The sequence below is a fragment of the Vulpes lagopus genome, chromosome 4, assembly GCF_018345385.1.
Source record: "Vulpes lagopus strain Blue_001 chromosome 4, ASM1834538v1, whole genome shotgun sequence".
Taxonomy (NCBI): domain Eukaryota; kingdom Metazoa; phylum Chordata; class Mammalia; order Carnivora; family Canidae; genus Vulpes; species Vulpes lagopus.
In genome coordinates, this window is record NC_054827.1 from 152,081,133 (window position 1) to 152,105,248 (window position 24,116).

At 64.5% G+C, this 24,116-nt stretch overlaps 3 protein-coding genes across 12 annotated transcripts in view; 1 reads left to right on the top strand and 2 right to left on the bottom strand.

The window, feature by feature from the left end:
* Positions 1–3,098: 3,098 nt before the first annotated feature.
* Positions 3,099–12,311, top strand: SLC49A3 (solute carrier family 49 member 3). Of its 5 annotated transcripts, none has more exons than XM_041752644.1 (10): positions 3,099–4,739; positions 7,748–7,906; positions 8,092–8,305; positions 8,444–8,520; positions 9,449–9,586; positions 9,716–9,832; positions 10,102–10,254; positions 10,496–10,653; positions 10,888–10,997; positions 11,216–12,311. In XM_041752644.1, the coding sequence occupies exons 1-10, from the start codon at positions 4,593–4,595 to the stop codon at positions 11,224–11,226; spliced, it is 1,284 nt and encodes a 427-aa protein (XP_041608578.1). In that variant the 5' UTR covers positions 3,099–4,592; the 3' UTR covers positions 11,227–12,311. The 5 variants fall into 5 exon arrangements, with proteins under 5 accessions (XP_041608578.1, XP_041608576.1, XP_041608577.1 ...); XM_041752642.1 differs by having other exon boundaries at positions 10,496–10,612; XM_041752643.1 differs by having other exon boundaries at positions 3,104–4,739; positions 10,496–10,612; positions 11,176–12,311.
* MYL5 (myosin light chain 5) lies at positions 12,066–17,347 on the bottom strand. Of its 5 annotated transcripts, XM_041752649.1 has the most exons (8): positions 15,994–16,871; positions 14,891–15,029; positions 14,373–14,480; positions 14,126–14,201; positions 13,440–13,544; positions 13,028–13,106; positions 12,486–12,534; positions 12,066–12,227 (listed from the first exon to the last, which is right to left on the bottom strand). In XM_041752649.1, the coding sequence occupies exons 2-8, from the start codon at positions 14,891–14,893 to the stop codon at positions 12,126–12,128; spliced, it is 522 nt and encodes a 173-aa protein (XP_041608583.1). In that variant the 5' UTR covers positions 14,894–15,029; positions 15,994–16,871; the 3' UTR covers positions 12,066–12,125. The 5 variants fall into 5 exon arrangements, with proteins under 5 accessions (XP_041608583.1, XP_041608579.1, XP_041608582.1 ...); XM_041752645.1 differs by lacking the exons at positions 12,066–12,227; positions 12,486–12,534; positions 13,028–13,106 and adding an exon at positions 17,100–17,347 and having other exon boundaries at positions 13,523–14,201; positions 15,994–16,525; XM_041752648.1 differs by lacking the exons at positions 12,066–12,227; positions 12,486–12,534; positions 13,028–13,106 and adding an exon at positions 16,878–16,891 and having other exon boundaries at positions 13,523–14,201; positions 15,994–16,525.
* Positions 17,348–19,583: 2,236 nt separating this feature from the next.
* Positions 19,584–24,116, bottom strand: part of PDE6B (phosphodiesterase 6B) — a 29,129-nt gene continuing 24,596 nt past the window's right edge. Inside the window, exons 17-22 of one of the 2 annotated variants that reach the window (XM_041752638.1) lie at positions 23,893–24,000; positions 23,369–23,432; positions 22,937–23,011; positions 22,012–22,095; positions 20,752–20,908; positions 19,584–19,957 (exon numbers count right to left, since the gene is read on the bottom strand). In XM_041752638.1, coding sequence (XP_041608572.1) covers positions 19,899–19,957; positions 20,752–20,908; positions 22,012–22,095; positions 22,937–23,011; positions 23,369–23,432; positions 23,893–24,000 — 547 coding nt within the window. In that variant the 3' untranslated portion in view covers positions 19,584–19,898. Of the gene's footprint in view, positions 19,961–20,751; positions 20,909–22,011; positions 22,096–22,936; positions 23,012–23,368; positions 23,433–23,892; positions 24,001–24,116 lie in introns of both variants that reach the window. The other variant, XM_041752637.1, reaches the window with a different exon arrangement.

Here is a 24,116-nt window from a genome sequence, read left to right on the forward strand (position 1 = left end):
GGGTACAGGGGCACCTGGGGGGCTCAGTCGGTGAAGTGTCTGCCTTTGGCTCACGTCACGATCTCAGGGTCCTGGGATCGAGTCCTGCGTCGGGCTCCCTGGTCATCAGGGAGACTGCTTCTCCCTCTGCCTCTGCCCCAGCCCCCGCGCCCGTGCTGGTGGATAAGGATCGAGTCACTCCATCCTTTTTGAGGCAGCCTGAGAATCCAGATTCTGATTTCCTCTCTGTTTCCTGCTGCGGCACAGCGTTGGTGTGCTTGGGCTTCAGCAGCCGTGACCTCAGGGAAAGCAGCACGGAGTGGACCTGAGTAAGGGCGTGGCTGCTGGAAAGGGAGGCTCCTGTCCAGGATGCACATCGCCGGGTGGGGTGGGGCAGTGGCCCACCCCGCAGAGAGCCTGCTGGCCAGGCCGGGGGCAAGGCGGAAAGGCCACCCACCCCGCACGTGTCGATGTTCTCCCACAGCTCTGTGCTGGCCCCGGCCTGTTCCAGGGATTCGGCCCTGGGCAGACCTGCTCCTGCCCCTCAAATAGCTGACATTCTCTCGAGAGGAGCAGATAAAAGCCAAGTCAAAACCCGACAAAGAGGATGGGCTGTGACCACCTCCCTCTGTAAGGTGAGATTTCTTCCCCAACATCCTCGGAGAAGAAAGTGTTGCCTTTGCTCCATTCTTGGCAGTGGGACTGCTCTCAACTTGGGAAGACACAGTGGCCTGAAAAAGCCTTGACTACCGCTAGTTGGGATGCTGATAGGAGTCTGCATTTGGTTAAGGAAAAAGGAGGTACGGGGCGCCTGGGGGGCTCAGCCGGTGAAGCATCTGCCTCGGGCTCAGATGATCCGGTCCTGGGATGGAGCCCGTGGCAGGCCCCCTGCTCCACGGGGCGTCTGCTGCCCACCTCCCCCCGCTCGTGCTCGCCACTCGCTCGCTCTGTCAAGTGAATGAATAAAATCTTTTTTCAAAGATGAAACACTGAAGCAAAGATTTAGTCAAAATTGTGTGTCAAATGTTATTTGAAATAAGCCTTTGAAGATCACTTCAAAAGGAAGCGACGAGTGGAGATGACTAATGGGAATCCTCCAGCGGGGCGCTCCGGAGGTGCGGGTGGGAAGGGGTGCGGAGCCCGCGCAGCGCGGCCCTTCCTTCCCAGGATGGTGTTTCAGCTCGATTCAAAACCTGAACAGCTTATTAGATGCTTACGTTGCAGATACTTGCCCAAATTTAAATAAAGTGTGACAGTGGAAAAAGTTGTTTCCAAATGAGTATGATTTCCATGTTATTTTAAAAAAGATTTTATTTATTTATTCATGAGAGACAGAGAGAGAGAGAGGCAGAGGGAGAAGCAGGCTCCATGCGGGGAGCCGGACGCGGGACTCCATCCCAGGACCCCGGGGTCACGCCCTGACCCGAAGGCAGACACTCAACCGCTGAGCCACCCAGGTGCCCCCCGTGTTATGTGAGTTTTTAAAATTAAACTTATTTTAGATAATTATAAATTCAAATGCAGTTGTAAGGCCTAATACCGAGATCCCTTGTACTCTGTGCTTGGCCTCCCCAGAGAGAACATCTTCACAACTGTAGGATGTCACAGCCCTGATGCCGACACCGGTGAACCCCGATCTCGGGCCTCTCCAGGTGCGCTCGCGGCCCCGCACACGACTGTGTCACACGTGGGTTCTGGTACCCAGGCCTCAAGGCCAACGGTTTCTCCATCCCCAGGAGGACCCCTCCCTCCCGCTCCCGCATCCCTGAGACCACTTCTACAATCCCATCTTCTCAAAAATGTAAACACATGGAATTTGCGAATATTAATAAGGAGAAACCTCATCAAAGTGGAATAGGAGGGTCCACAGGTGAAGCTCTTAACTGCAGACCCAACTGGAAGGGAGGCGCTGGGTGTGGGTGGGTCAGGGCCACCCTCACCGCAGCCCCGCAGCCGGAGGAAAGTTTCCTCCTCCCCCAGCAACAGCCCAGCCAATGAGAGACGGTCACGGCCCCGCCAATGAGAAGCCGCTTCACTTTCCGCTCCCAGTTTACGCCAATGGACACTCTGCTTACAGCAGCGACCCAGCTCCTGTGTCCTCTGTAAGCAGAGTCCCTTCGCCGTGGGTCTCCACGCCAGTCTGTGGTGTTGCAGTAGGTTTGTCGTCCTGGACTGCCATTCTCTGCTATTCCCAAATAGACCCGTTTTTGCTGGTAAAATGACTGGTAGTCTTACTTTTAAGGTAATAGCTCAGATAGTGGACAACCTTCTGCAGTTGGACACCTCCCCCCATCCCCCAATGAGCATAATTACCCTGAGATTCACCCAGCCTGCTTGGCTATGAACAGTCCCTCCCCACTGAGCCCCACCCCACGGTGTGGATGCACTGCAGTTAGCGCAACTGCTGGTCATATGATAATTACATGTTAGTTTTATAAGAAGCTGTCAACCTGGTTTTACATTCTTAACAGCAATGAATGAGTGAGTTAAGCATAACCTCAGCAGCATTCAAGGTCATTGGTTTTTCTTTTAGCCATCCTGAAAGGTGTGTGGTGGTATCTCATTTTGGTTTTAATTTGCATTTTCCTAATGGCTAGTGATGTTAGCCGTCCAAAATCTTTTGCCATTTGGGTATCCTCTTCAGTGGGATGTTTCTTCATGTCTTTTGCTAATTAGACTTTTGTTTTGTTTTGTTTTTACTGCTGGGTTTTGAGGGCTCTTTATATTCTAGATACCAGCCCTTTGTTGGATATGTGGTTTGCAAATATTTTTTCCCAGTCTATGTCTACAAAACCCTTTTGATAGGGGCTGTCTTAAGTGTATAGATCAGTCTGGGGAGAACTGACATTTTAAAATGTTGAGTCTTCCAATCCATGAACATGGTACATCTCTTGGTTTTATTTTATTTTTTTAAATTTTTATTTATTTATGATAGTCACAGAGAGAGAGAGAGAGAGAGAGGCAGAGACACAGGCAGAGGGAGAAGCAGTCTCCATGCACCAGGAGCCCGACGTGGGATTTGATCCCAGGTCTCCAGGATCGCGCCCTGGGCCAAAGGCAGGCGCCAAACCGCTGCACCACCCAGGGATCCCTATCTCTTGGTTTTAAAAAGACCTTCACTGATTTCTTTCATTTGTGTTGCATAATTTTTACACACAAGTGCTGTGTACAGTTTGCTAAGTTTATACCTGTTGACCTTAAAAAATGACTTTATTCAGAAATAGCAAATGACCACAATGCAGGACAAGCCAGCTGCAGCCAAAACCATAGGGTAATCCAACAAACAGAGGAGAGAAATGTTATTCTAAAGAGAAAAAGGAGGAAATTGGGAGGGGCTGATTTGAATGAAAGTCCATTGGAGAAAGGCAAGAGTCTACGGTGATGGCAGTTTCTCCCTGGGTGAGTTTCAGGGGTGCCTGATTTCTTGTAGGAGATACAATGCACATCTTTTCCTCTTGGGGCCTGTAACTGATGATTCTTACCTATTGATGATTCTTCTGTTAGGATCTGTAATGGCAGGTTTTTGTTTTTTTTTTTTTGTAATGGCAGTTTTTGACGTTGAATGGTACAGCATGAGAGCTCCCCCTTTTGGACTCCTGACTCCATTTTTGTTGAGGTTTCCTCTGATCAATTTTTATAGGCCCAAGTATGTAACTTTCTGAAGTAATTGTAAATGGTAGTGTATCTTTATTTCTAGCTTCCACACCTTCGTTGGCATGTAGAAATGTGACTGTGGCCTTGCTGAGCTGCCTGCCCCACAGAAGAGCCCCAGGGATGGGGGGAGGGTCAGAGGTGGAGAGGGATAGGAGTGCCAAGGTTTTATCATGTCCACGTATGTCAGCCCCTAGACATCACAGGTGACCTTAGGGAGATGTCTGAGGTTCCCTTCTGGGTGGGGAGGACGCTGTAGGGGAGGCTGCCCTGACACCCCCTCCTCTCTGTCTTCAGCTCTAGGTCCTCTCCCCACTCTACCCTTGCTGTTTCCTCAGTTGGCAACTGTGGACCATCGCCCTGTGGGGGAGGCCCACCGCCCCAGGTCTGCGGGGACACTGCCCTTGCCTGGGCAGGTCAGGCAGGCCTTGGACTCCGCCTTCCTCCTCAGCCCCTGCCTGCTGCCCCTTGTCTCTGCTTCCCCACAGGACCCAACCCAATGACTAGTCTGGATGCCACCTCCCAGACCGACCCCAGCTTCCTCTTCCACGCTGGCCTGCTGCCCTCCCTGTGACTTGTTTGGACAGCAGGACTTGGGGAGGGGACCTCTCCCCAGCCCCTTTCGGGAAATGCGGACCTTCTGCGGGGCCGAGTGACTTCGCGGGGGCCTCTCCTCTACCCACCTGCGTGGTCGGGTGTGCACCTGGCGGCCCACGCGGAGGTCGGGGGCTGCCTGGCGCCTGGCAGGAGACTCTGTCCCAGTTTCCGCGGCAGACACGCCCGTCCAGCCGGATGGAGGAAGGTCCCGCGGCGTAACCGCGCCTTCCTCCCGGCCCCGGACCCCCGCCCGCCGCCCCCGGGCCCACCCCGCGCGCCCCGCCCCGCGCCCCGGCGCCACCTCCCAGGGCGGCCCGGCCCGAGCGATCCTCGGCAGGACCGGCAGGACGGCGGCGCGGCGGGCGATGGACGGCGGGGCTGGGGGCGGGCGGGGGGCCAGGCGGGGGCCCGATGCGCCCCCGGCCCTGGGCGCGGTGCTGGGCTACCGCGTCTACGCGCGCCGCTGGATCTTCCTGCTGGTGCTGAGCCTGCTCAACTGCTCCAACGCCGCGGTACGGGGAGGTGGGGGCGCGGGCGCGGGGCGGTGCGGGGAGGTGCGGGGAGGTGGGGGGAGGTGGGGGCAGGTGCGGGGAGGTGGGGGCGGGGGGCGGTGCGGGAAGGTGCGGGGAGGTGGGGGGCGGGGGGCGGTGCGGGGAGGTGCGGGGAGGTGGGGGGCGGTGCAGGGAGGTGGGGGCGCGGGTGGGTGCGCGGGGTCACACGCTGCAGCCCCAGGGGCTCGGGCGCAAGCCCCCCCCCCCCCGACCGTGGGGTGGATCGGGGACGCAGGCCCCTGGCTGCAGGGCGGGGGCGGCCTCTGTCCTCGTGGCGCCGGAGCCTGGTCCCTGCCACCTGCAGTGGTTTGGAAAGAATTCCTCTCCTGCCCAGGGCGAGGCGGGAGTCACTGTCTAGCTGACAATAGCCCCCCTCGCTCTGGAAGACCCAACACCTGACAACAGGCCTCCCGGTCAGGCCCTGCCTGGCCCTGCCGACTCCATCCCCCCCCCCCTTAGGGTGCCGGCGCCCTCGTTGGATTCCTGACCCCTATGGGGACCCTCTCAGGGGGCCTTGTCTGTAGGCCCAGGGGCTCCATAGCTGCCCAGCTGGGATCTCCGGCGACTGTTGTAGAATGTCCCCAGGGCTGGCAGGGACTCCCCCCGAAACTGCTTGGTCAGCCAGTGAGAACAGGATCTACCAATCTCTGGGGCTCGGGTCTCCAGCTTCTCCCCAACTCCCGCAGGAGGCTGGCGTCCCTCCTTCCCCAGCCCACCACATACAGTGGGTTTGGTGGGGTGAACATTTTGCGGACCCCACCCCATGCTCCTAGGATAGGTGTCCTCGTGCGCTTGGATGGAGGGAGGGCTTGGAGCCACGCTCATCATGTCATGCCGGGCCACCTGCTCATGGGGTCAGGCCGCGGTGCTGGCCCACCCCGGGCTGCGCGGGGCAGCCTCCATCTCTTCCCCCAAGCCACCTCCTCTGCCTGCTACGTGCCTGGATGAACCTGCCCGTGACTCCTCAGTTTCCACGGAACCCCAGGACCGCCCAGGCAGCACTAGGCCCCCACATAATCAGGTCATGGAAAGCTACCTTGGCAGAAGGATCCACAGCTGGGGAGGCCATGAGTGGCCGGGAGACGATCGGGACGTGCAGAGCCCCGAGTGCGGGTGGCGGGCAGGCATGGACGAGACCTCTTTTTTTCTGTGGGACTCAAGCACTGTGCTTATACCAGGTCCCCGTCTAGGAAGCCAGAAAGGGTTTTTTGGTGCAGGGTCTCCTTCAGCCCCTGATGCTGCTTTGATGAGTCTGAGGTTGGTGGGTCTCTTGGTGGCCTGAGGAGTTCCTTGCACACCGAGGCAGTGTCCGGCTGCACTCCCCTTTGGTCCGCGGGTTGTCATGGAGCAAACAGGACTCTCGCCAGGAATTGTGATCCCTGCTCTGGTCACCCCTGGGAGCACTGGCCATCAGGCTTACCCCAGCCACGTCCACTTGTGTCCTTCGTCTGCAGCTGGGTACCCACAGGTCTCAGGTTCCTAGAGGGCAGTGTCAGAGGCAGGTGGAGCAGTGTCTGGAGTGAGGTCTGGGTGGCCCCACAGTGGCCCAAGGAGGCAGCCCAGGGGTGTGGGCAGGGGCGAGCGTGGGGGGCAGCCATCAACACCCTCAGAGGGATGTGAGCGGCACTGGCAGGGCTGAGAGCAGATTGAGGGGAGTTGTCCCCATGTTGCCTGGTGCAGTTTGGCCCTGTCTCTGCTCTGCTGGCCACAGGCTTGGGGAGGAAGAAGGAATGGCCTTGGCTCAGCAGGGCGGGTTTGGGGAACAGATACCACGCTTTCTCGCTGCTGGATCAGTGTCTTTCTGCACCCGGAGGATCCGTCCTCTGCTTTGCCCTGTAAAAGAAAAAAAAAGGGAACAAAAAGCAGCTGTTGCCCAAGTTCTCTGTCATGTGATGCTCTGCAGTCGGCATCTGCGTGGGTCAGCAAGCCTGGACCTCACTCACTCGGCCGTGGAGGATGTGGCCTGGGGCCAGCCCCTGCATTCCCAGGTCTCACAGGGTGGCAGTGATCATGAGCTTTGGATTGTGACGCCCTCATCTTTGGCCCATCCCTGGCCTGCTTCCCTTCTTTCTCCAGCAATAAGCCTTGGAGAGCCCCTCCTCTAGGGAGGAGACGCTGTCTTACCTCCTCAGGAAGTCTTCCCCGCTGACCTAATGGAACTTACTGTTTGCTAAAGGTCTGGGGGGTTCAGAGTCCTAGCTCTTGACAGCACCCAAGGCTGGGAAACGTCACCTGTCATGCTGTCAGGGAGGGTCTTACCTCCCAAACACTTGGGTCTCCTGAAGGACAGGTGGGCTGGCCTTGGGCAGGGCCAGCCCACAGTCCAGGTGTTTTCACCTGGGGCTCAATCGCCGAGTTTGTAGACAAGCTGGGGATACCATTTGGGCCCCTTTCTGTCCCCCTCCCCGCCATGGAAACATCCCTCCCACTGTCCCTTCAGTGGCTCCAGGCCCACCCTGCTTCCTACCCTTATCTACCTGGGTGTTCCCCGTAGACAGCGAGCATCCCCCCAGATGGACTCCTCTGCCCAGCCCATCTGCACATCTATGCCATGGGGTGCCAGGGCCACTGGCTCTCCTCATCGAGACCCCCTCTTCTTTCGGCCCGGGCCCCAGTGCTGTCCAGCACCCAGTCTACGCCCCTCCCTGCCAACTCACCACGCAGAGCTCCCCTTCCCCCTGCAGACACCTGCCTCTGGGCCCTCCCCGTAGAGGGTCCTGCAGGCTCTGGCCAAGTCTCCAGAGCCTACCCCTCGGACCACGCTGGCAGGATGGTGGTGCTTCAGTCCCAGGCACGCTGTCTGACCCCCTAGCTGGTGCATGCCCCCAGAGGTGACTAGTGGAGACTCTGGCTCCTGTGGGACTGCCGGACACTCTCTCCCTCGGGCTGGCTGCCCAAGCCTAGGACAGCAGGTGGCTGTGATGTCTGTAGCACCTTCCCCTGGGGCTGACACCGGTGTGTATCCACAGCTGTGGCTCAGCTTCGCCCCCGTGGCCGACATAATCGCCCACCACTTCGTCCTCTCCACCAAGCAGATCAACTGGCTTTCACTTATCTACCTCGTGGTGTCCATCCCATCCGGCGTGGTGGCCATCTGGGTTCTGGACTCTGTTGGGCTTCGCTGGGCAGTGAGTCAGACGCCAAAGAGGCTGGTTCTTAGATGGGGCAGGGTCCTTGAGTAAGGGCTCAAGAGCCACTGCTTCCTCCCCCCGGGGGATCCCCAGGCAGAGCCATTGGGGGGGCAGGGCAGAGGTCAGGGTGCTGGGGAGGGAGTCCGGGCTGACCAGGCAGTGCTCTGACCCCATCCCTGCAGACCATCACGTGTGCATGGCTGAACTTTGCTGGGAGTATATTCAGAGCCCTGCCCTCTCTGGCCATCGGGATCGAGGACCCGTTTGCCTTCCTCATGGGTGGGCAGAGCCTCTGTGCCCTGGTGCAGACCGTGGTCATCTTCTCTCCAGCCAAGCTGGCTGCCTTGTGGTTCCCGGAGCACCAGCGCGTCACAGCCAACATGATCGGCACCATGTGTGAGTGGCAGGGCTGAGGCTGATGGGTCCTGGCACTTGTGTGCTCCCCACTCTCCGAGGGCAGGGGCTCGGCCTATGGGCCGGGGACCAGGCCTGGCCCAGGGCGGGGCAGACACGTGTCTCCATCTGCCCATCCAGCAAACTCCTTGGGTATCCTGATGGCCAACTTGCTGTCACCTACCCTGGTGAAGAAGGAGAAGGACATCCCCTGGATGGTGAGGGAGCTCAGACGTGTGTGCATTCACGTGGTGTGTATGTATGCATGCTGGGCTTGCACGTGATACGTGCAGGCGTGTGTGTGCTTACGTGTGCACGTACAAGTGTGTCCGCAGCTGTCTGTGAGTGCGCACCTGCCGCTCCCTGCTGGTGACCCCACCGGCACGTGCACTTGGTGCACGCAGGGTTTTCGCACGTGTGCAGGTCCCCAGGGGCCACCTTCATGCCAGGTAGGGACCAGGATGTCGGTTTCCTTGCTGGGGGGAGGCCCTCAGTTAGGTGAGGGGCTGGCTGGAACAGGAGGAGGCGTTGAAGGGAGGGCTGGGGATGGAGACAAGGGACTGGCAGAGGCCGTGAGGTGGATGTGAGGTTGAGGGGTAGGGGCTGGGTCCCAGGCCAGCGTGTCTGCTGAGCAAGGGGGGGAGGATCACCCCAGGTGGCAGGTGCTTGGCGTTGGTGGGATGGAAAACCCGGGCGTGTCTGAGGGGAGACTGGTCTGACCTGGTCCAGAACATTGGGGAGCCAAAGACGCGGTCGCAGGGTCCAGTTGGGACCTCGGTTGGGTCGGGGAGTGGGGCAGGCCCGGGCAGGTTCCGCGGGGCAGGGGGCTTCAGCTGTGCAGCTGGGCGAGCGCTGAGGTCGTTCATGAAGGCGGGCAGGAAGGCTCAGGGGGCAGTTGGGCAAACCGGGGCCTGGGAGAGGCTCGGGCGACGGCTGTCCCCGGGGGCGCCACCCTCGGGTGATCTTTCGGAAGGCAGGGTTCCCGAGAGCAGAGCGGGTCCTGGGGCTCAGCTTTGTCTGCGAGGGCTGGCAGTGGGGTGTCTGGCAAGGGGGCGGTGTGCCCAGAGCGGTGGGGTGCGGTCCCCGTGTGCACGCGCACGTGTTTGCACACTTGCACACAGCCCCTCACGCGTGCCCTCTCCTTAGATGGGCATCTATATCATCCCTGCTGGCCTCACCTGCCTCCTGGCCACTGCCTGCCTCTGGGATAGCGTGCCCCCCAGCCCGCCCTCTGCGGGGGCCGCCCGCTGCTCCTCGGAGAGGTTCCTGGAGGGGCTGAAGCTGGTCAGTGCGGTGGGATCCACGCCGGGTGGCCGGGTGGCCGGGTGGCCGGGTGCGGGCGCAGGCTGAGGAGGGAAGGGGCGGGACAAGCCCGGATGCCCGGGCCCGTGCTGAGCGGGGCTTCTCCCCCAGCTCCTGCACAACAGGGCCTACATCACCCTGGCCGTGTGCTTCGGGGGCGGCATCGGCATCTTCTCCGGCTTCTTGGCCCTCCTGGAGCAGGTCCTCTGCGTGAAGGGCTACTCGAACGTGAGTGCTGCTCCCCGGGCCCCTGTCCCGTGAGCCCGCGGCCGTGACCTCCGCCAAGCCTGGGTCTCCAGCCCTGGACCCCTGGACCCCTGGACGGGGAGCGTCCCGTTGCGGGCGGTACTGACGGGCCGTCCTTCACCCGCTAACCGCGCCGCGGCCCTTCCCTGCCGCCCCGCCACGGGCTCTCGGGGACAGCGGGCGGGCTGCTCCCCTGGGGCCGCGGCATCCCTGCACCGGGTGATGGGGTGCCCCGGCCTCCTCTCCTCCAGGAGTTTGCAGGCCTTTGCGGGGCCCTCTTCATCATTTTTGGGGTCCTGGGGGCGCTGGTTCTCAGCCTGTATGTGGACCAGACCAAACAGTTCACCGAGGCTGTCAAGATTGGCTACTGTCTGACCTCTGTGGTCTGTGTCGCCTTTGCCCTGGTGAGTCCCCCTGAAGCAAGCCCACCCTACGGGGGCGGGAGGGGCTGCTCTGGGGCAGGACAGCTGGAAGCTGGTCAGCAGGAAGCCAGGCCTTGCCAGCCTTCGGCACTGCCCGCAGGGCGGCCCCCTGGCCCTGGCGCCGCCGCCTTGGCTGCCCTGAGTGGCCGAGACGATGCTGGGGGGCCTGGCTGGGTCTGCATGTCCAGGGCTGCGTCCCGCTGACCGCTGCCCTGACCCCCAGGTGTCGCAGCTGCAGGGACAGACCCTCGCACTGGCCACCATCTGCTCACTGCTCGGGCTCTTTGGCCTCTCGGTGGTGCCTATTGCCATGGAGCTGGCAGTCGAGTGCTCCTTTCCTGTGAGTGAGGGTGCCGCTGCAGGCCTGGTGGTTGTACTGGGGTGAGTGTTCCTCCACCGCTTCCCTGGGGGTCCCGAGACCTGCCCCTGCCCCAAGGCCACGGAGCGGGCCACCCGCCTGCTCTGGCGGAGGCCACCGCGTTCTGAGCTGTGTGCAGCCCTGGGCAGGCCTCCCGGCCCACAGCGACCAGAGCAGGACGCTGCCCCCCGAATGACCCGTGGCGGTGAGCGGTGAGCGGTGCCCGGGGCAGGGCTGAAGAGCCTGTGGCTGTCCAGGCAGGCTGCGGGCGCGCTCGTCGTGGTCCTGCTGACGGCCCTGAGCGTGCGGCGAGCGGAGCCGTCCACCTCCACCTGCCAGGATGGCGGGGGCCCCCTGGACTGGAAGGGTGAGTGCCTCCGCTGCCCGGAGCCCCCGGGCCCAAGTGAGGAGGTCCGTGCCTGGTCCCTCACTGGCCACGGCGTGGGTCGGCTGGGGCCCTGCCAGCTGCGCGGCTCCGCTGGGGCCTGCGTGGGGAGCTCCGGCCACGGGGCGAGCCTCAGCCGAGCGGGGCCGTGTCTCCCCAGTGTCCTTGCTGCTGATGGCCGGCCTCTGCGCCCTCTTCAGCTGCTGCTTGACGCTCTTCTTCCACACCCGCTACCGGCGCCTGGAGGCTGAGGCCCGCGTGAGCTGCTCCATCCAGGACGACGTGGACCGCGCGCCCCAGCTGGTGGCCACCCCCTGAGGCTCCCCGAGCCTCGCCACCCCACGCCACCCCTCGGCCTCTGGTGCGGACCATAGGAAGCTCGGGGCAGCTCGGTCCTAGAGCCGTGGCCCTGTCCCCCCGGCCTGTTCGCGGAGCCCTGAGGCCCTGGAGCCCCCGGGACTCGCAGAGAGGTCATGGGGTCCCTGTGGAGTCCGGAAGCCAAAGGAGCAGTTGGTGCGTCAAGAAGTGGTCCTGGGCGTGAAGGGGAGGCCAGGAGGGGCGGGCTTTGGCCACCACGTGCCAGCATCCGGCAGCCCGGGCACCCGCGGAGCGCAGCGGGGTGGCCTACGGGAGGCCCCGAGGCCGGGGGGACACGCAGCCGCTGGCCAGACAGATGCCCCAGCGGCCAGGCCAGGCCCAGGGTGGCTGGCGGCAGGGGGGGGGGGTGGCTGGCATGAGAGGCCAGGGCTGTGGGGGAACTGGATGGATCCCGGGCCCTGGGGTCCCCAGCATCACTGAGGCGAGCGGACAGTTGTGAGACATGCCTTCCTTGGGGGATCCCAGCCCCCAGCTTCTCTCAACCTGCCCTGCTGAGCAGGGGGCATCAGGCTGGGCTGGGAGGGGCGCAGGGGCGGCAGGGGGCGGCCCCCTCGCAGGTCCTTGCTGATCCTCCCGCCCCCAGCGGACCCTTCCCCTCCAGACTCTCCCAGTCCTGAGCAACGCTCGCACCCCCAGGAGGACACCCCCCCCCAGCAGACACTGGCAGGCAGGTTTGTGGGTTCGTGTTTATTGAACGGGCTGCAGCCTGGGGGGCGATGGGGGAGACGCCCCTCACTCCTCCTTCTCCTCCCCGTGGGTGAGCACGTAGCTCAGCGCCTTGTAGTCCAGGTTGCCCGCAGCATCGATGGTGGCAAACTGGAACATCTGGTCCACCTGCGGGCCGGTGGGGGTGGAGGTCAGGCCCAGGGAGGAGGGGAAGGGGCGAGGTGGCCGGCGAATTACAGGCACTGAACTCCAGCCGGCTCCGTGTGGTTCTTGCTTGTGGCGGGGGGCGAGCTGGGGGGCAGTGCCCTGCCCGCCCCATGCCGCAGCCTCTGGGGGCCCGGGCTGTGTCCCCTGGCCAAGTCCCCCGCCCCCGAGCCCACAGAGGACCATGGGGAAGGAAGTGGGGTGAGGCAGTGTGGGCCAGACCTCTTCTGCAGTCATCTTGTCTGCCTGCGACATCAGCAGCCTCTTGATGCTGCGGACAAGGAGGGAGGAGCCGCATCAGGCTGCCCCGCGAGAGGGACCCACGAGAGGGACGCCCCCGTGGTGGGAGGCCCAGGGGGGGTCAGCTCGCCTGGTGGCCCCCCCCCCACAGTACAGGCGCCTCTCTCAGCCTGGCCGGAGGGCGAGTCCTGGGCTCCGGGACTCACTGGGGCGTCTTTCCTGACTCACGCTGGGGGTCACCTCCCTGGGGGGCTCCGTGGGGGGGCGCGGGGGAGACTGAGGCACGTGCCTGCTACACCGGGTACGCCACTCCATCGCCCCCCCCCCGCCCCGGCCCGAGCTGCCGAGCCTCCAGGCGGCTTACAGACCCAGCGAGGGTCGAGGGTCAACCCCAATGCCCCGCCGTGGGCAGGACCAGTTTTGCCCTCCATGACCCTGAGGGACCGGGATCTGGGCGGGCAGCCCGGGCCTGGGCCTGGGCGGGCAGGGGCAGGGGCAGCCCTTGGCGCCGGGGCCACACTCACTAGTCCTTGTTGATGCTGCCTTTGCCGTCGGGATCCAGCATCTTGAAGGCGTTTAGGATGGTCTCCTCGGCATCCGTACCTGCTCACAAAAGGGGGTTTTCAGGGCTCCAATCCCGTCCCAGGCCCCAGGGTTGGCCTGAAGGAGGACCTGCAGCTCCCAGCCGGCGGGTCCCCAGGATCCTGCCCAGGCCCGAGGCTGATGTGAGGCCCAGGGAGTGAAGGACGGAGGCTACAGGACGCCCGGCAAGCTCACCCGCCCCGCAGACCTGGGAACCAGAGTGTCAGGTTCTAGGGCTTTTTGACACATCTGAAAATCTGGATTTTCATGTGAAACGGTGTCAGGAGCCAACAAAATGCACGGCGCCTCGGCCGCCTGGCCCGAGGGCTGCCCCTACCCCCCCGCGGCTCCCACCTGTCAGCTTCGCCCCGAACATGTTCAGGAACATGGTGAAGTTGATGGGCCCCGAGGCCTCCTTGAGCATGGCGTCCAGCTCCTCATCCTTGATGTTGGTTTTGCCTGTCACCGACACGAGATGGGGTCACAGCCACCCTGGCCGCCCTGTTGTTGCCGTGACCCCAGAACAACGCTGGGGAGACGAGCCAATGGGGGGACCTGTCAGCAGAGCCCCAGACCCTGGGCCCTGGGAGGAGGAGGAAGAGGCGAGGCGCGGGGCTTACCTGGGGCGAGGGGGCCCAGAGGAAGGAGACGCACCTGTTCTCCCCCGGGGTGGCCTCGGCCTGAGAACGTGCCCCCACGCGGGGGGAGGGACAAGAGGGCCAGCCTTCGGCTCTTCAGTGGAGTGTGAGCCGGTCTCCCGGTCCTCCCAGGTCTGCTCTGGGCTTCCTTACGGTGCTCGGGGGGGAGGGGGACACCCCCCCTGCTCGGGGCTCCTCTGAGGTGTTGGCCCCTCCCGGGAGCTTCGTCCCGACGACTCCATCCGGGGTGCCCATGCTCGGGCCGTGCCACCCGAGAGGGACGTCTCCCCGGGGGGCCCAGCCCACCTCCTCCAGCCCACGGGCTATGGGACGCCGGGTCAGGCTGTAGGGCCAGAGTGCGTTCCCGCGAGGTCGTGGCAGAATTGCGCCCCGGGCACCTACCCAGGGAGGCGTAGGTGTCCTTCAGGTCCTCCTTGTCAATGAAGCCATCTCGGTTCTGATCCATTAGCGTGAACGCCTGAAACCGAGGCCAGGCTCACTGGGTTCCCAGGCGGGCCACCCTGTTAGCACAGGCTTGTCCTCCCGCTGCTTCCACAGCGAGGCTCAGCCGGGGTCTTTCTGTCACCTGCATTACGACTCGCAGGGAACCCCTTGGGTGGGAGTTACTGGGACAAAAGCGGAGCCTCACCTCCTTGAACTCCTGGATCTGGGTCTGCTCAAAGTTGGAAAAGACGTTGGAGGATGCCCTCTGGGCCCGGAGGCCCCCCCCTTCCTTCTTCTTCGTTTTCCTGCTGGCCTAATGAGAGGACACCAAGGCTGAGGGGCCTCCGGGCGGGTGTTCGGGAAGACGCGGAGGGGGGGGGGTGTGGTTGGCACTTGGGCCCCTGGGCGAGGCCAGCTGCAGGTGTGGGTATGAAGCGGCCCGACCGGGCCCCAAAAGCCCCACGCCCGGGGCCTGCCGTCCAGCCAGGAACCAGCTGGGCCTGAGTGTGCAGGCGGCCGGCCAGCGGGTGGGCCTGTTCTGGGGACCCGTCCAGTGCGAGGCCAGGAGCCTCCACCATCCAGCCCCAGACTGTCACTGGGGCCCAGATCTTCCCCACCACGCTCTTACACGGGCAAACACTCGCGTCGGCGGCACCGGGACTGCACAGCCACGCGCATGCGTACGCTCACACTCCTGCCCGCTGCCCCGCGGGCCCCACTCACCATGCCCGGGCCTGCCTGCTGCGATGCTCTGCGCCCTCTGGGCTCGGGCCGCCTGTCTTAAGCTCCTGCCCAGTCCCCCAGGACTGCTCGGACTCCGGCTCCGCTCCCTACAAGGACAGGCCTAGGGCCACCCTGGGGACTGGAGGGACTACACAGTGAGCTTTGGCACCGGCGGGTGACTCAGATGCCCCCCTCCCGCCCTGGCGCGGGCTTCCCAGGCACCTCCCCGCCGCCCCTCACCCAGAAGCCTTTGTTCCGGCTGCGGGAGCAGAGGAAGGTGCCTCTCCTAGATTTGCCCAAAGTCCCTGTGAGTGGCTGGTGACCAAGCATCCCTCCTGGCATGTTGTGTATGCCCTTGCCTCCCCGCTTCAGTGGCAGGAGAGGCCCAGGGCCCTGTCCCCCTGGCAGAGCGGGGACATTTCTGGGGCGGAGTGCCTCGGGATGGGCCGAGCCCTGCGCCAGCCTCCAGCCAGGTTTCCCCGCTACATCGCGGCCCAGCAGGCAGTCTGGGGAGGGAACCTGGCCCAGGTGCCTGTGGGGTGGTGTCAGGCTTAGAGATCACCCCAGGTCTTGGGGGGCGTGACCTGCCGGGGGGACCTGGGGACTCCCAGAGAGAAAACACACGAGTAACGTGGGGGACCTGGGCTGGGCTGCACTCCCAGTCGAGCGGGTCTGACTGTGATGCTCGGAGAGAGCCTAGTGGGGCTGCAGGAGCGGGCGCCCCACGGAGAAGGGAAGGTGCTCAGGAGGCCCCTGGTGTGGGGAGGCCGGCGGACACCGGCGGAGCCCCTGGGGAGGTCTCCCGGGCTGGCCGCACTAAAGATAGCCGAGGAGCCGCCCGGGGGCAGATCAGGATTCAGCAGGACAGCTGGCCCGACAGGTGCAGAGGCGTCAGCAGGCAGCTCCAGTGTCCTGAGCCAGGTGGGAACCCCCGAGGCCCTCAGGAGGGGCCCGGGGCCAAAGTGAGTCTCCCCCAGCCTCAGGGGTCCCCCTCAGGCAGCCACGTGCGTGTGTGCGTGGTGTCCCCACCGGCCCCCCCACCGCCCACCCCACCCCCCTGGAAGCTACTGATGGGTGGTCCCCCACCAGCACCCTGGCCTCACCTTCAGCCCCAGAGACACTTATTTTTAATTCTGGAAGCAGGAGTTGCTGAGGAGCCTTGTTTATTTTAACATCCAGAGAAGGAAAAACATGTTTGCCACCTGAGCTCATCAGCTCGGCGGCCGGAGGGCAAGACCCGGGCGGGGTGGGGGCGCGCTCAGCATCCCCACAAGGCGCGCTGCTGCAAGAGGCTTAGTTCGGCCTTGTGGGGTCAAGGTGCGTGGGCAGCTTCCTCCAGGGGCGCGGAGGCTGTTGGGCAGGCGTCGCCCCACCCCGGCCTGGCAGAGGCATTGGGCAGGCGTCGCCAGAGAGCCCGGGCCGGGCCCTGCAGGACCGAGCTGGCTCCCGCCCCCGGGAACCCGCCGTGATCCTGCAGCCCCGGGGCAGAGGTGGAGAGGACTGCGGGGCCGCGGGCAGGCTGAGCCCAGGAGCCGGAGGTGGCCCCGCCGCCCTGCGAGCACCCGGAGCGGCTGCGCCTCGGACCGGAGCGTCAGTCTCAGCGTGCCGGGCTCTTCGGACTCTGCTGAGTTCTCTCTGGAAACAGGAGGGCTTGGGAGAGTGGCCTATTGGGGGCCCCAGAGAGCCTCAAGCTCCGGTTCCCAGGGCGTCGGCCTGGAGCAGTGCAGGGCCCGGGCCGAGGGCTCCTCCTGCCGGCGCCCCCCCACCTGGGAGCCTGGGGAGCCATGTGTCCCCACAGCCAGCACACGGCGCCCCTGGGAGCTGCTCGGCCACTGCTGCCTGCCGTGTAGGGAACTCCCTCTGCACCCCTGCGGCTCACCTGGCATGACGTCACCCCCTGCACCCCTGCGGCTCACCTGGCCGTGACGTCACCCCCTCTGCACCCCACCTGGTCATGACGTCATCCCCTTTGCACCCTGTGGATCACCTGGCATGACGTCACCCCTTGCGGCTCACCTGGTCATGACGTCATCCCCTCTGCACCCCGTGGATCACCTGGCCGTGACGTCACCCCCTGCACCCCTGCGGCTCACCTGGTCATGACGTCACCCCTCTGCACCCCTGTGGCTCACCTGGCCGTGACGTCACCCCCCTCTGCACCCTGTGGATCACCTGGCATGACGTCATCCCCTGCACCCCTGCGGCTCACCTGGCATGACGTCACCCCCTCTGCACCGCTGCGGCTCCCCTGGCATGACGTCGCAGAGTGAGCCCAGAGGCTCAGAGGGTGGAGCGACTCAAAGGAGAGGCCCCCCGCGTCCCCCCAGGAGCAGAAGGGGGAGACTGCGGGGCTGCTGGGGCCCTCGGCCAGGCTGCTCCTCCCGGAAGACCCCGCCCCCCAAGGGGCGCCCTCCGCTCACACGGGGGTTCCCAGCCCAGCCTCGAAGCCCGTTGCGGCCCCTGCGGGCGACCTGGGGCGGGGCGTGGTGGCGGCTCCCTCCCCGGCGCGGGGCCCCGGGCCGCAGAGCCCGCAGCCAGGGCGCAGGGGCCTGTGTGTTTGCTGAGCCTCACGCGCTCGGCAAACCCTCGGGCCCGGCGGGCCGTCTCCTCCCGCGCTGAGCCCCCCGCAGGGCCGCCCCGCCCCCACCCCGCGGTCGCGCATGCGTACTGGTCGCCAGCGGCGCGCCGGGAGGGGGTCCCGCCCCGAGCGGCCGCGCTGTTCCGCCTCCGCCCACCGGGGGGCGCAGGCTCCCGCGCACGGCGCACGCGGCCCTCGCTACGCCTCTACGTCACCGCGGCGCTTCCGGCGGCGGCGGGTTGTGCTTCCGGCGTGAGGGTCACGGACAAGATGGTGCCGCCGGTGCAGGTCTCCCCGCTCATCAAGGTGAACCGGGCTCTGCTGCCGTCGGCGGGCGCTCGGCCCCGTGGGGCCCCGCGTGCGCGACCTCGGTGGGGTGGGAGCCCCGGCCCCGACCCCTCCCCGGGACCCCGGCCCCCGCCCCCCCCGTCCTCCCCCGTCTCCCCGCCGCCCTGACCGCCGTCTCCCGCAGCTCGGCCGCTACTCCGCCCTGGTCCTCGGCATGGCGTACGGGGCCAAGCGCTACAGTGAGTGACCGCGGGCGCGCGGGGGCCCCGAGGGCGGGACCCCTGGGTGCGTGGGGGTCGGGTCGGGGCCGGGCCGGCCGCGTGGGAAGCACAGGGTCGGGCTCTCGGGCGCCTCAAGGTCTCGCGTGGACCGTTTCCCTCCGCGCCTCCCCGCTGTGCCCCGCAGGTTACCTGAAGCCGCGGGCGGAGGAGGAGCGGAGGGTGGCCGCCGAGGAGAAGCAGAAGCAGGAGGAACGGAAGCGGATCGAGCGGGAGCTTGCGGAAGGTGCGGGCGCCGCGGGCCCTGGGCCCCGGGGGGGGGGGGGAGGCCGCGGGTGTGCGGGGCGGGCGCGGGGCGGCGCGGCCGGGTGGGTCGCCTGGGCGGCGGCGGCAGCGCCCTGACGCGCGTTCCCCCCGGACCTTGCAGCCCGAGACGACAGCATCCTGAAGTGAGGCTGCCCTGCCCGCAGCGGCGCGCGCGCGAATAAAAGCTTTGTGCCGTGCGATGCTGTCCCGCCCCGTCTCCGTTGTCTGATTCCCCGGCTCGGGCTCGGCAGCCGCCCTCCGGTTCAGTGTGTGCGGCCTGGCGACGGGGAGCGGGTTTTAGAAGACGCGGGGTGCTGGGTGCAGGCGGGCCGCGGACACACCGATCCCGTCGCTTGTCTGGGGTGCCCGGCTGGGGCGCCCCCACGGGAGCAGCTGCGCAGACACAGCCAGCTCGGGTCTTGTGGGTGCTGCTGGGCCTTCACTAAGCCTGGCCAGACCCCTGTGGGGCAGCACAGGCGCCAGGCTGGGAGGTGGCTGATGCCCTTTGTCTCCTAGTCGGGAAGCCCCCCCCCCCCCCAAGACGTGGCCAATGGACCCCGCTCTGGTGGGCTTGGGCTCTCGCATCTGCCCCTCTGCTCCCGGGCTGTGCTCTGAGGCCTGCGGGTGGAATATGCTGTTTTCCAGCCCAGGTCTGGAGCACATCCTTGTCCCTGAGTTAGATTTTGATAGAAAAATGGATTCATTTGCAAACATGAGAGGAAGGAGGAGCAGCATATGAGCGCTTGAAAGCCTTGGTTTTAGTCAGGGCGAAGGTTGGGGGAGCCGGGCCCCTCCCGCAGTGCTTGGCTGGTGTCGTCCGCTTGGTGGGTGGCCTGGCCCTGATCACAGGCAGGGTGTCCCCAGGAGCCCGTGCTGAGAAGGGACCTGCCTCCTCCCCGTCCCCCCACCTGCCCAGGAGCTCGGGAACTCTGGAGGCGTCCGATCGTGCAGCTGAGAGCAGCTTGCTGTGGGTTTAGTGTCCAGGGTCGGGGGAACCAATGCTTTGGGGTTAAAAGTCCCTAGTTTCTCCCAGATAAGTAGCGTCTGAATCGCCCAGGAGTCGTGTGTCCTGGTCGGGTCTGGCCGTGCTGGGTCACGAGCGTGAAGCCGTCACTTGGACAGGACTTGGCGACGCCAGGCGATCTGTGCGGAGGGCTGTGCAGGGGTTGTGCTGAGGTCAGGCCTGTGACCCCTCCTCCACTCGGGCCTTGACCTTCTGGCAGAACTTTCCGGTGGGTCACACGAGAAAAGGACAACTTGTTTTTATTTTATTCCAAGTTTCTGGTCAGGGTTCCTTCTAAGCCAGGTTGGCAACAGCACGCACGTATCTCGTCTACCCGTGTACACATAAGTAGTCGTGTGCTTGGCGTTCCCACCCAGCCCTCGCGGACGCACAGTTCACAGCCCCTTTCCAGAGGGCTCTCCGTGGCAAGCAGTGGGACACCCGGAAGGTGGCTGAGCGTGAGGTACACTAAATTTTATTCATAGTTGAGTTTATAAAAACACAGACCTTAAAAAAGTTTCAAAATATCCAAAATTGTCTTTAGTTATTTTCTGGGGCTTCCTAACGTGTAGCAAACCCTTAGAGGCGGGGGCGCCGTCCGAACCCGGGAGCAGCTCACAGGATGCAGCAGGTGGAAGACTTGGGCGCGGGGCCACCGTTGCAAATCTCTGTGCCTGCTGCAAGAGAGACGGGATGGTGAGGGGAGGGTGCGCACAGCCTGCCCCCCGCGTCCTCCTCGGCCCGGTGCCCGACTGAGCTGATTAGCCAGCCTGGCCTCAGCCCTTCCTGCCTTCGCTCCCGTGACCCGTCGGCTCTGGCCCTCACAGCCCCAAAGCCCTGTTCACGTGCGTTTCCTCCGAGAGTGCCAGGGCGGTGCCATCGGGTTCCTGGGGGCCGCGACCCTGCCGCAGAAGCACATGCCTGCAGCGGCAGCCGCGGAGACCTGTGACGCGGGCCGGGGAAGCGTGTCCCGTGCGCCCGACTCCTAGCTCACTTACAGGTCTTATGTTCTGGTTTTTTAAAAAGATTTTGTTTATCTGAGGGGGCACGGACGTGTGTGCACAGGCGGGGCGGGGGCGCCAACAGGCTCCCTCCTGCACGTGACCCCGAGGTCACGGCCGGAGCCACTTGGGCACCCTTCGGTCTTCCACCGGTTTCTGAGGGCAGCATGGACGTTATGGGTGGATTTTTCTGAGCGGGTTAGTGGGGAGCAGCGGCCGCTGCGGGGCTGTGTCTGCCGGGCTTCCCTCCCCTCTTGCAGCGGAAGCCACGTAGTTACTTGGTTGGAGGAAACGTGGTCCTGGCCGGGAACGGAGGGGCCCTTCCCTGTTCCCGCTCGTCAGGCCCCGCGCCTGAGGGTCCCCGTGCCGCGGGCCACCTGCCTGCCTCCAGGCTCGCCTCTGCTGCCCCGCTGTCCCGTTACACGCTCCGCGGGCGGCTAACCCGTGCCCACCCCTGCGGCCCAGACCTTTCTTGGCTGTTGTCCTGTCCTCTTGTTGTTGCTTCTCCTCCTCCAGGGCCTTCAGCTTGGCCTCGTACTCATCAGCCAAGGCCTTCCATTCCTTCCTGTTGTTCTGTAGTCGGTCGAACATGGGCAGGATCTCTTCGTGGAAACGGGAAAACTCCTGGACACAGAATCAGGAGGTCGGACCACACCTCTCGACCCTTCCCAGGCAGGGGGGGCAGGTGGCAGCCCCACGGCCTGGCCCTTGCTGACACCAGCCTGCCCCCCAGTGCCTTGCCTCGCTCCCCCGGGAGGAAACCCCGGGGCGGGGGGCTGCCTGACGGAGAAGGGGAGGCCACTGAGGGGTCACTTTGCAGCACAGCCCTGGGAGGGAGGAGGGGACGGGCAGCTGTGGGGTGTGAGTGCCCATGGCGCGGACGGCCACAGCCGAGCAAGGATCCCGAGAATGCCAAAGGCACATCAATGGCAGAAGTGGGGTCCCGGGGAGACTCAGGCAGACATGCAGGTCTTGCAGCTCCTCTTCAGATGTCCTACGTCACATGTGTGTGCGTGTGTGCACATGGAGTGGGCGGGTGGACTCAGGACGGCAGGGGCAGGGGGAGCGCTGTGGTGGGGCCGTGACCTGCGACCTCAGGACTGGGATGCACATCCTGGTCCCATCCTCCTTCCCAGTGCTCGCAGCCCTGCTGAGGGGGCAGCAAAGGGAGCTGGGGTGCCCGTTGGTCGAGGTGGGGCGTGGCCTGCCCGGTCAGGGGTGACTTTGCTCAGCACCAGACCACCCCTTGGTCACAGTGTGGGTCCCTGCAGCCGCCAGGGCCAGAAGGCGTGGAGCCCAGGGCCGCATAGGGCATCACGTGGGAGGGCTCTGCACCCGGCCCCCCAGCACACCCCCGTGCGTCCTCTGGGCTGCGAGGTCACAGCTTATGTCCACTGTCAACCTCAGGTGTGCAATGTGTTGGTCGGGAGAGGCCTTTCCAGCTGTGGCAGGCGGCCCTCCCTGTCCTGGCCTCACAGCCATGAACACATGTGCCTGCAGGCAAACTGCAGTCTGTGCCCTGAAAATGTGTAGGCCACGCGTGGGGGCCCTAGATGGGGCTTGGGGTGAGGCCTCCCGGTGAGTGGCGGCCCTTCCAGAGGGTGGAAGTGGCTGGAGTGACGCTGTGGCTTTCAGGCCTAAGTGCCGGGGCGGAGGTGGGGCTGCGGCAGGTCAGGCCCTGGGCCAGCCCGTGCCGCCCGCCTGTGACCCTGATGCACGCTGCTCACCTTGTACACGAACGTGCACACGAAGTCGATGAAGCCAACCTGTAGTTTGGGGAGCTCGGCTGCCTTGTTCCGGTCCATCATCGGCTTGTGGGGGAGCAGAGACACCTCCTCTGAGCCTGCAGGAGTCGGCCCCGGCCCATCTCGCAGCCCCGGCGCACAGTGTTTGTGGGATGAGGGCGGAGCCTCTGCTTGGGGCTGAGCCTCCTGATGGCGCTGGGCCTGGACAGGGGTGCCCTCCCCGCTTGGGGCCACCGGGCAAGGCCCCTTACTTGCCCGCACCTGAGCCCCTGGTCCTTGGGAGCCACCCTCGGTGCTGACCACAGCCCTGGCTTGAGACCCTGTGGGTAAACTGCAGGTGCCCTTCCCTCGGTCTGGCCCTGGCCCCAGAGCCTCCCCCTGAGGTTGGGCGGCCTTGGATGGTGTGGCGCTGTGCCCGTGCCCTTGGGTCACACCGAGGCCGCGTGGATGGCGCTGTGCCCGTACCAGTCCACATCGAGGCCGCAGTGGTCCAGCACCCCAGTCGAGCCACGTTGCTGACCCAAGGACGTCAGCCTCGTCCGTCCCCCGTGTGGGCCGGGCCCCGGCCACGGGCCTTCCCTGGCACCCTACTTTCCCCGGGCCAGGCCTTCCCGGAGCAGCTCCCAGCCTGCCCGAGCCTCACGGCACAGCCTGCTCGGGCCACTCTCACAAGGACTTTCCATTTCTGCCCGGGCACAGCTTCCTGCAGACCCTAGGTCGGGGTCTACATCCTACCCAGATCTCGAGCCATTGAAGTTCACACCCACCTCGTGTCACATGACCAACCCCACAAAGTGAGACTGAGGTCTCTGACCCCAAGTCCCCAGGGGTCCTCTGTGTGCACCAAGTGAGGCCCGAGGTTCCCAAGGAGCCTGGTGGGGTAGAAGATTCTGGAAGTAACACTCACAATGGGCTGCTGATCCAGAACTGTCCTTTCCAAGTCCCCTTGTTCCCAGAACTCAGCCGCCACCAGCAGAGCAACCTTGGGGGGTGGGTGCATAAAAGGCAGTCATCTTGGGGGGTTCAGCACTTGGTCAGAAATTGAGGAGAGGCTCCTGCCCTCCTCTGCCCTCGGTCTCCTGTGTCCCAGGCCCTCTGGGGCCCCAATTCTTCAGGCTGGGCCTAGTGCACAGGGAGCTCATTGGCACTTCCCAGTGTGGCCGCCCCCAGCCCTGGGGCAGGGGTGGGGCAGGGCTGCAGGCGGGGGGGGGGTGGGGGGGTGGGGGGGTGGGGGGTGGGAGGGGCTACTTGCAAGAGAAGGTTCTATAACCCCCCCCCCACCCCCGCATGTTTCCTCTCCCTGCGGTCTCCGGAGGAGGGGCCCTGCATGACTTCTGACCTTGCTCTGGACTTCCCAGGGCTTGGTGATGGCAGACAGGTCACACGCCGTCATCATCATGGCCCTGCGGGCAGACGAAGCTCCAGGGCGCCGCTGGCCCCCTCCCACCCCTCCACAGCCACCTCACACTCCCCCCACTGCAGGCCCCACCCTCGTGCTCCCCGCCACCCCGGGAACAGGTATTTATCAGGCAGCCTCCCTGTGGACCTCGGGGGCAGGCCTGCAGCGGGACCCGAGTCCTGAATCCCCGTTTCGGGGCGCATCAGCGGAGGTTCATAAGGGAGGAAATCACTGCCAAGGTCATGAACTAAGGAAATGGGCCGTCTGACCCCCAGTCCTGTCCTGTCCCCCGCAGAGGAGGAGGAGCAGGGCAGATGGAGCGCTGGCTTGACGCTTTAGCAAAGCCGTTTAGAGACGAGCTGCTCTGTTGCGGCCCCCTCGGGCAGGGCTGGGGGTCTTCTAGTTTTGTGGGGGACGTCTGAGATCGACCAGCTGGGGGGGCTCCTGTCGCCCCCACTGCTCACATGACTATCTCCTTCCGCGTCGTCTCCAGGGACAGGTACTCCACCCAGCTCTTCCTGTCCTCATAGTTCTTAGACTCATCCACGATCTTCTGGAACATTGTCCTCTTCCTGAACCCCAAGAACAAAGAGAGTCGACGCCCCGCCCCCTCCTCCTCCTCGACCCTCACCCAAGCACCCTTCTAGGAGAGAAACCGAGGCAGAGAGCCCAGGCCTGTGGGGCCCCT

Excerpts from the sequence above, each read along its gene's own strand:
- MYL5 (XM_041752647.1), bottom strand. Across the intron at positions 14,202-14,372 it reads AGATCCAGGAGTTCAAGGAG|GCGTTCACGCTAATGGATCA; the intron begins GTGAGGCTCCGC and ends CCTCGGTTTCAG.
- SLC49A3 (XM_041752639.1), top strand. The coding sequence starts at position 4,593 with ATGGACGGCGGGGCTGGGGGCGGGCGGGGGGCCAGGCGGGGGCCCGAT. Across the intron at positions 8,306-8,443 it reads CAACATGATCGGCACCATGT|CAAACTCCTTGGGTATCCTG; the intron begins GTGAGTGGCAGG and ends CTGCCCATCCAG. Across the intron at positions 9,833-10,101 it reads GCGTGAAGGGCTACTCGAAC|GAGTTTGCAGGCCTTTGCGG; the intron begins GTGAGTGCTGCT and ends CCTCTCCTCCAG.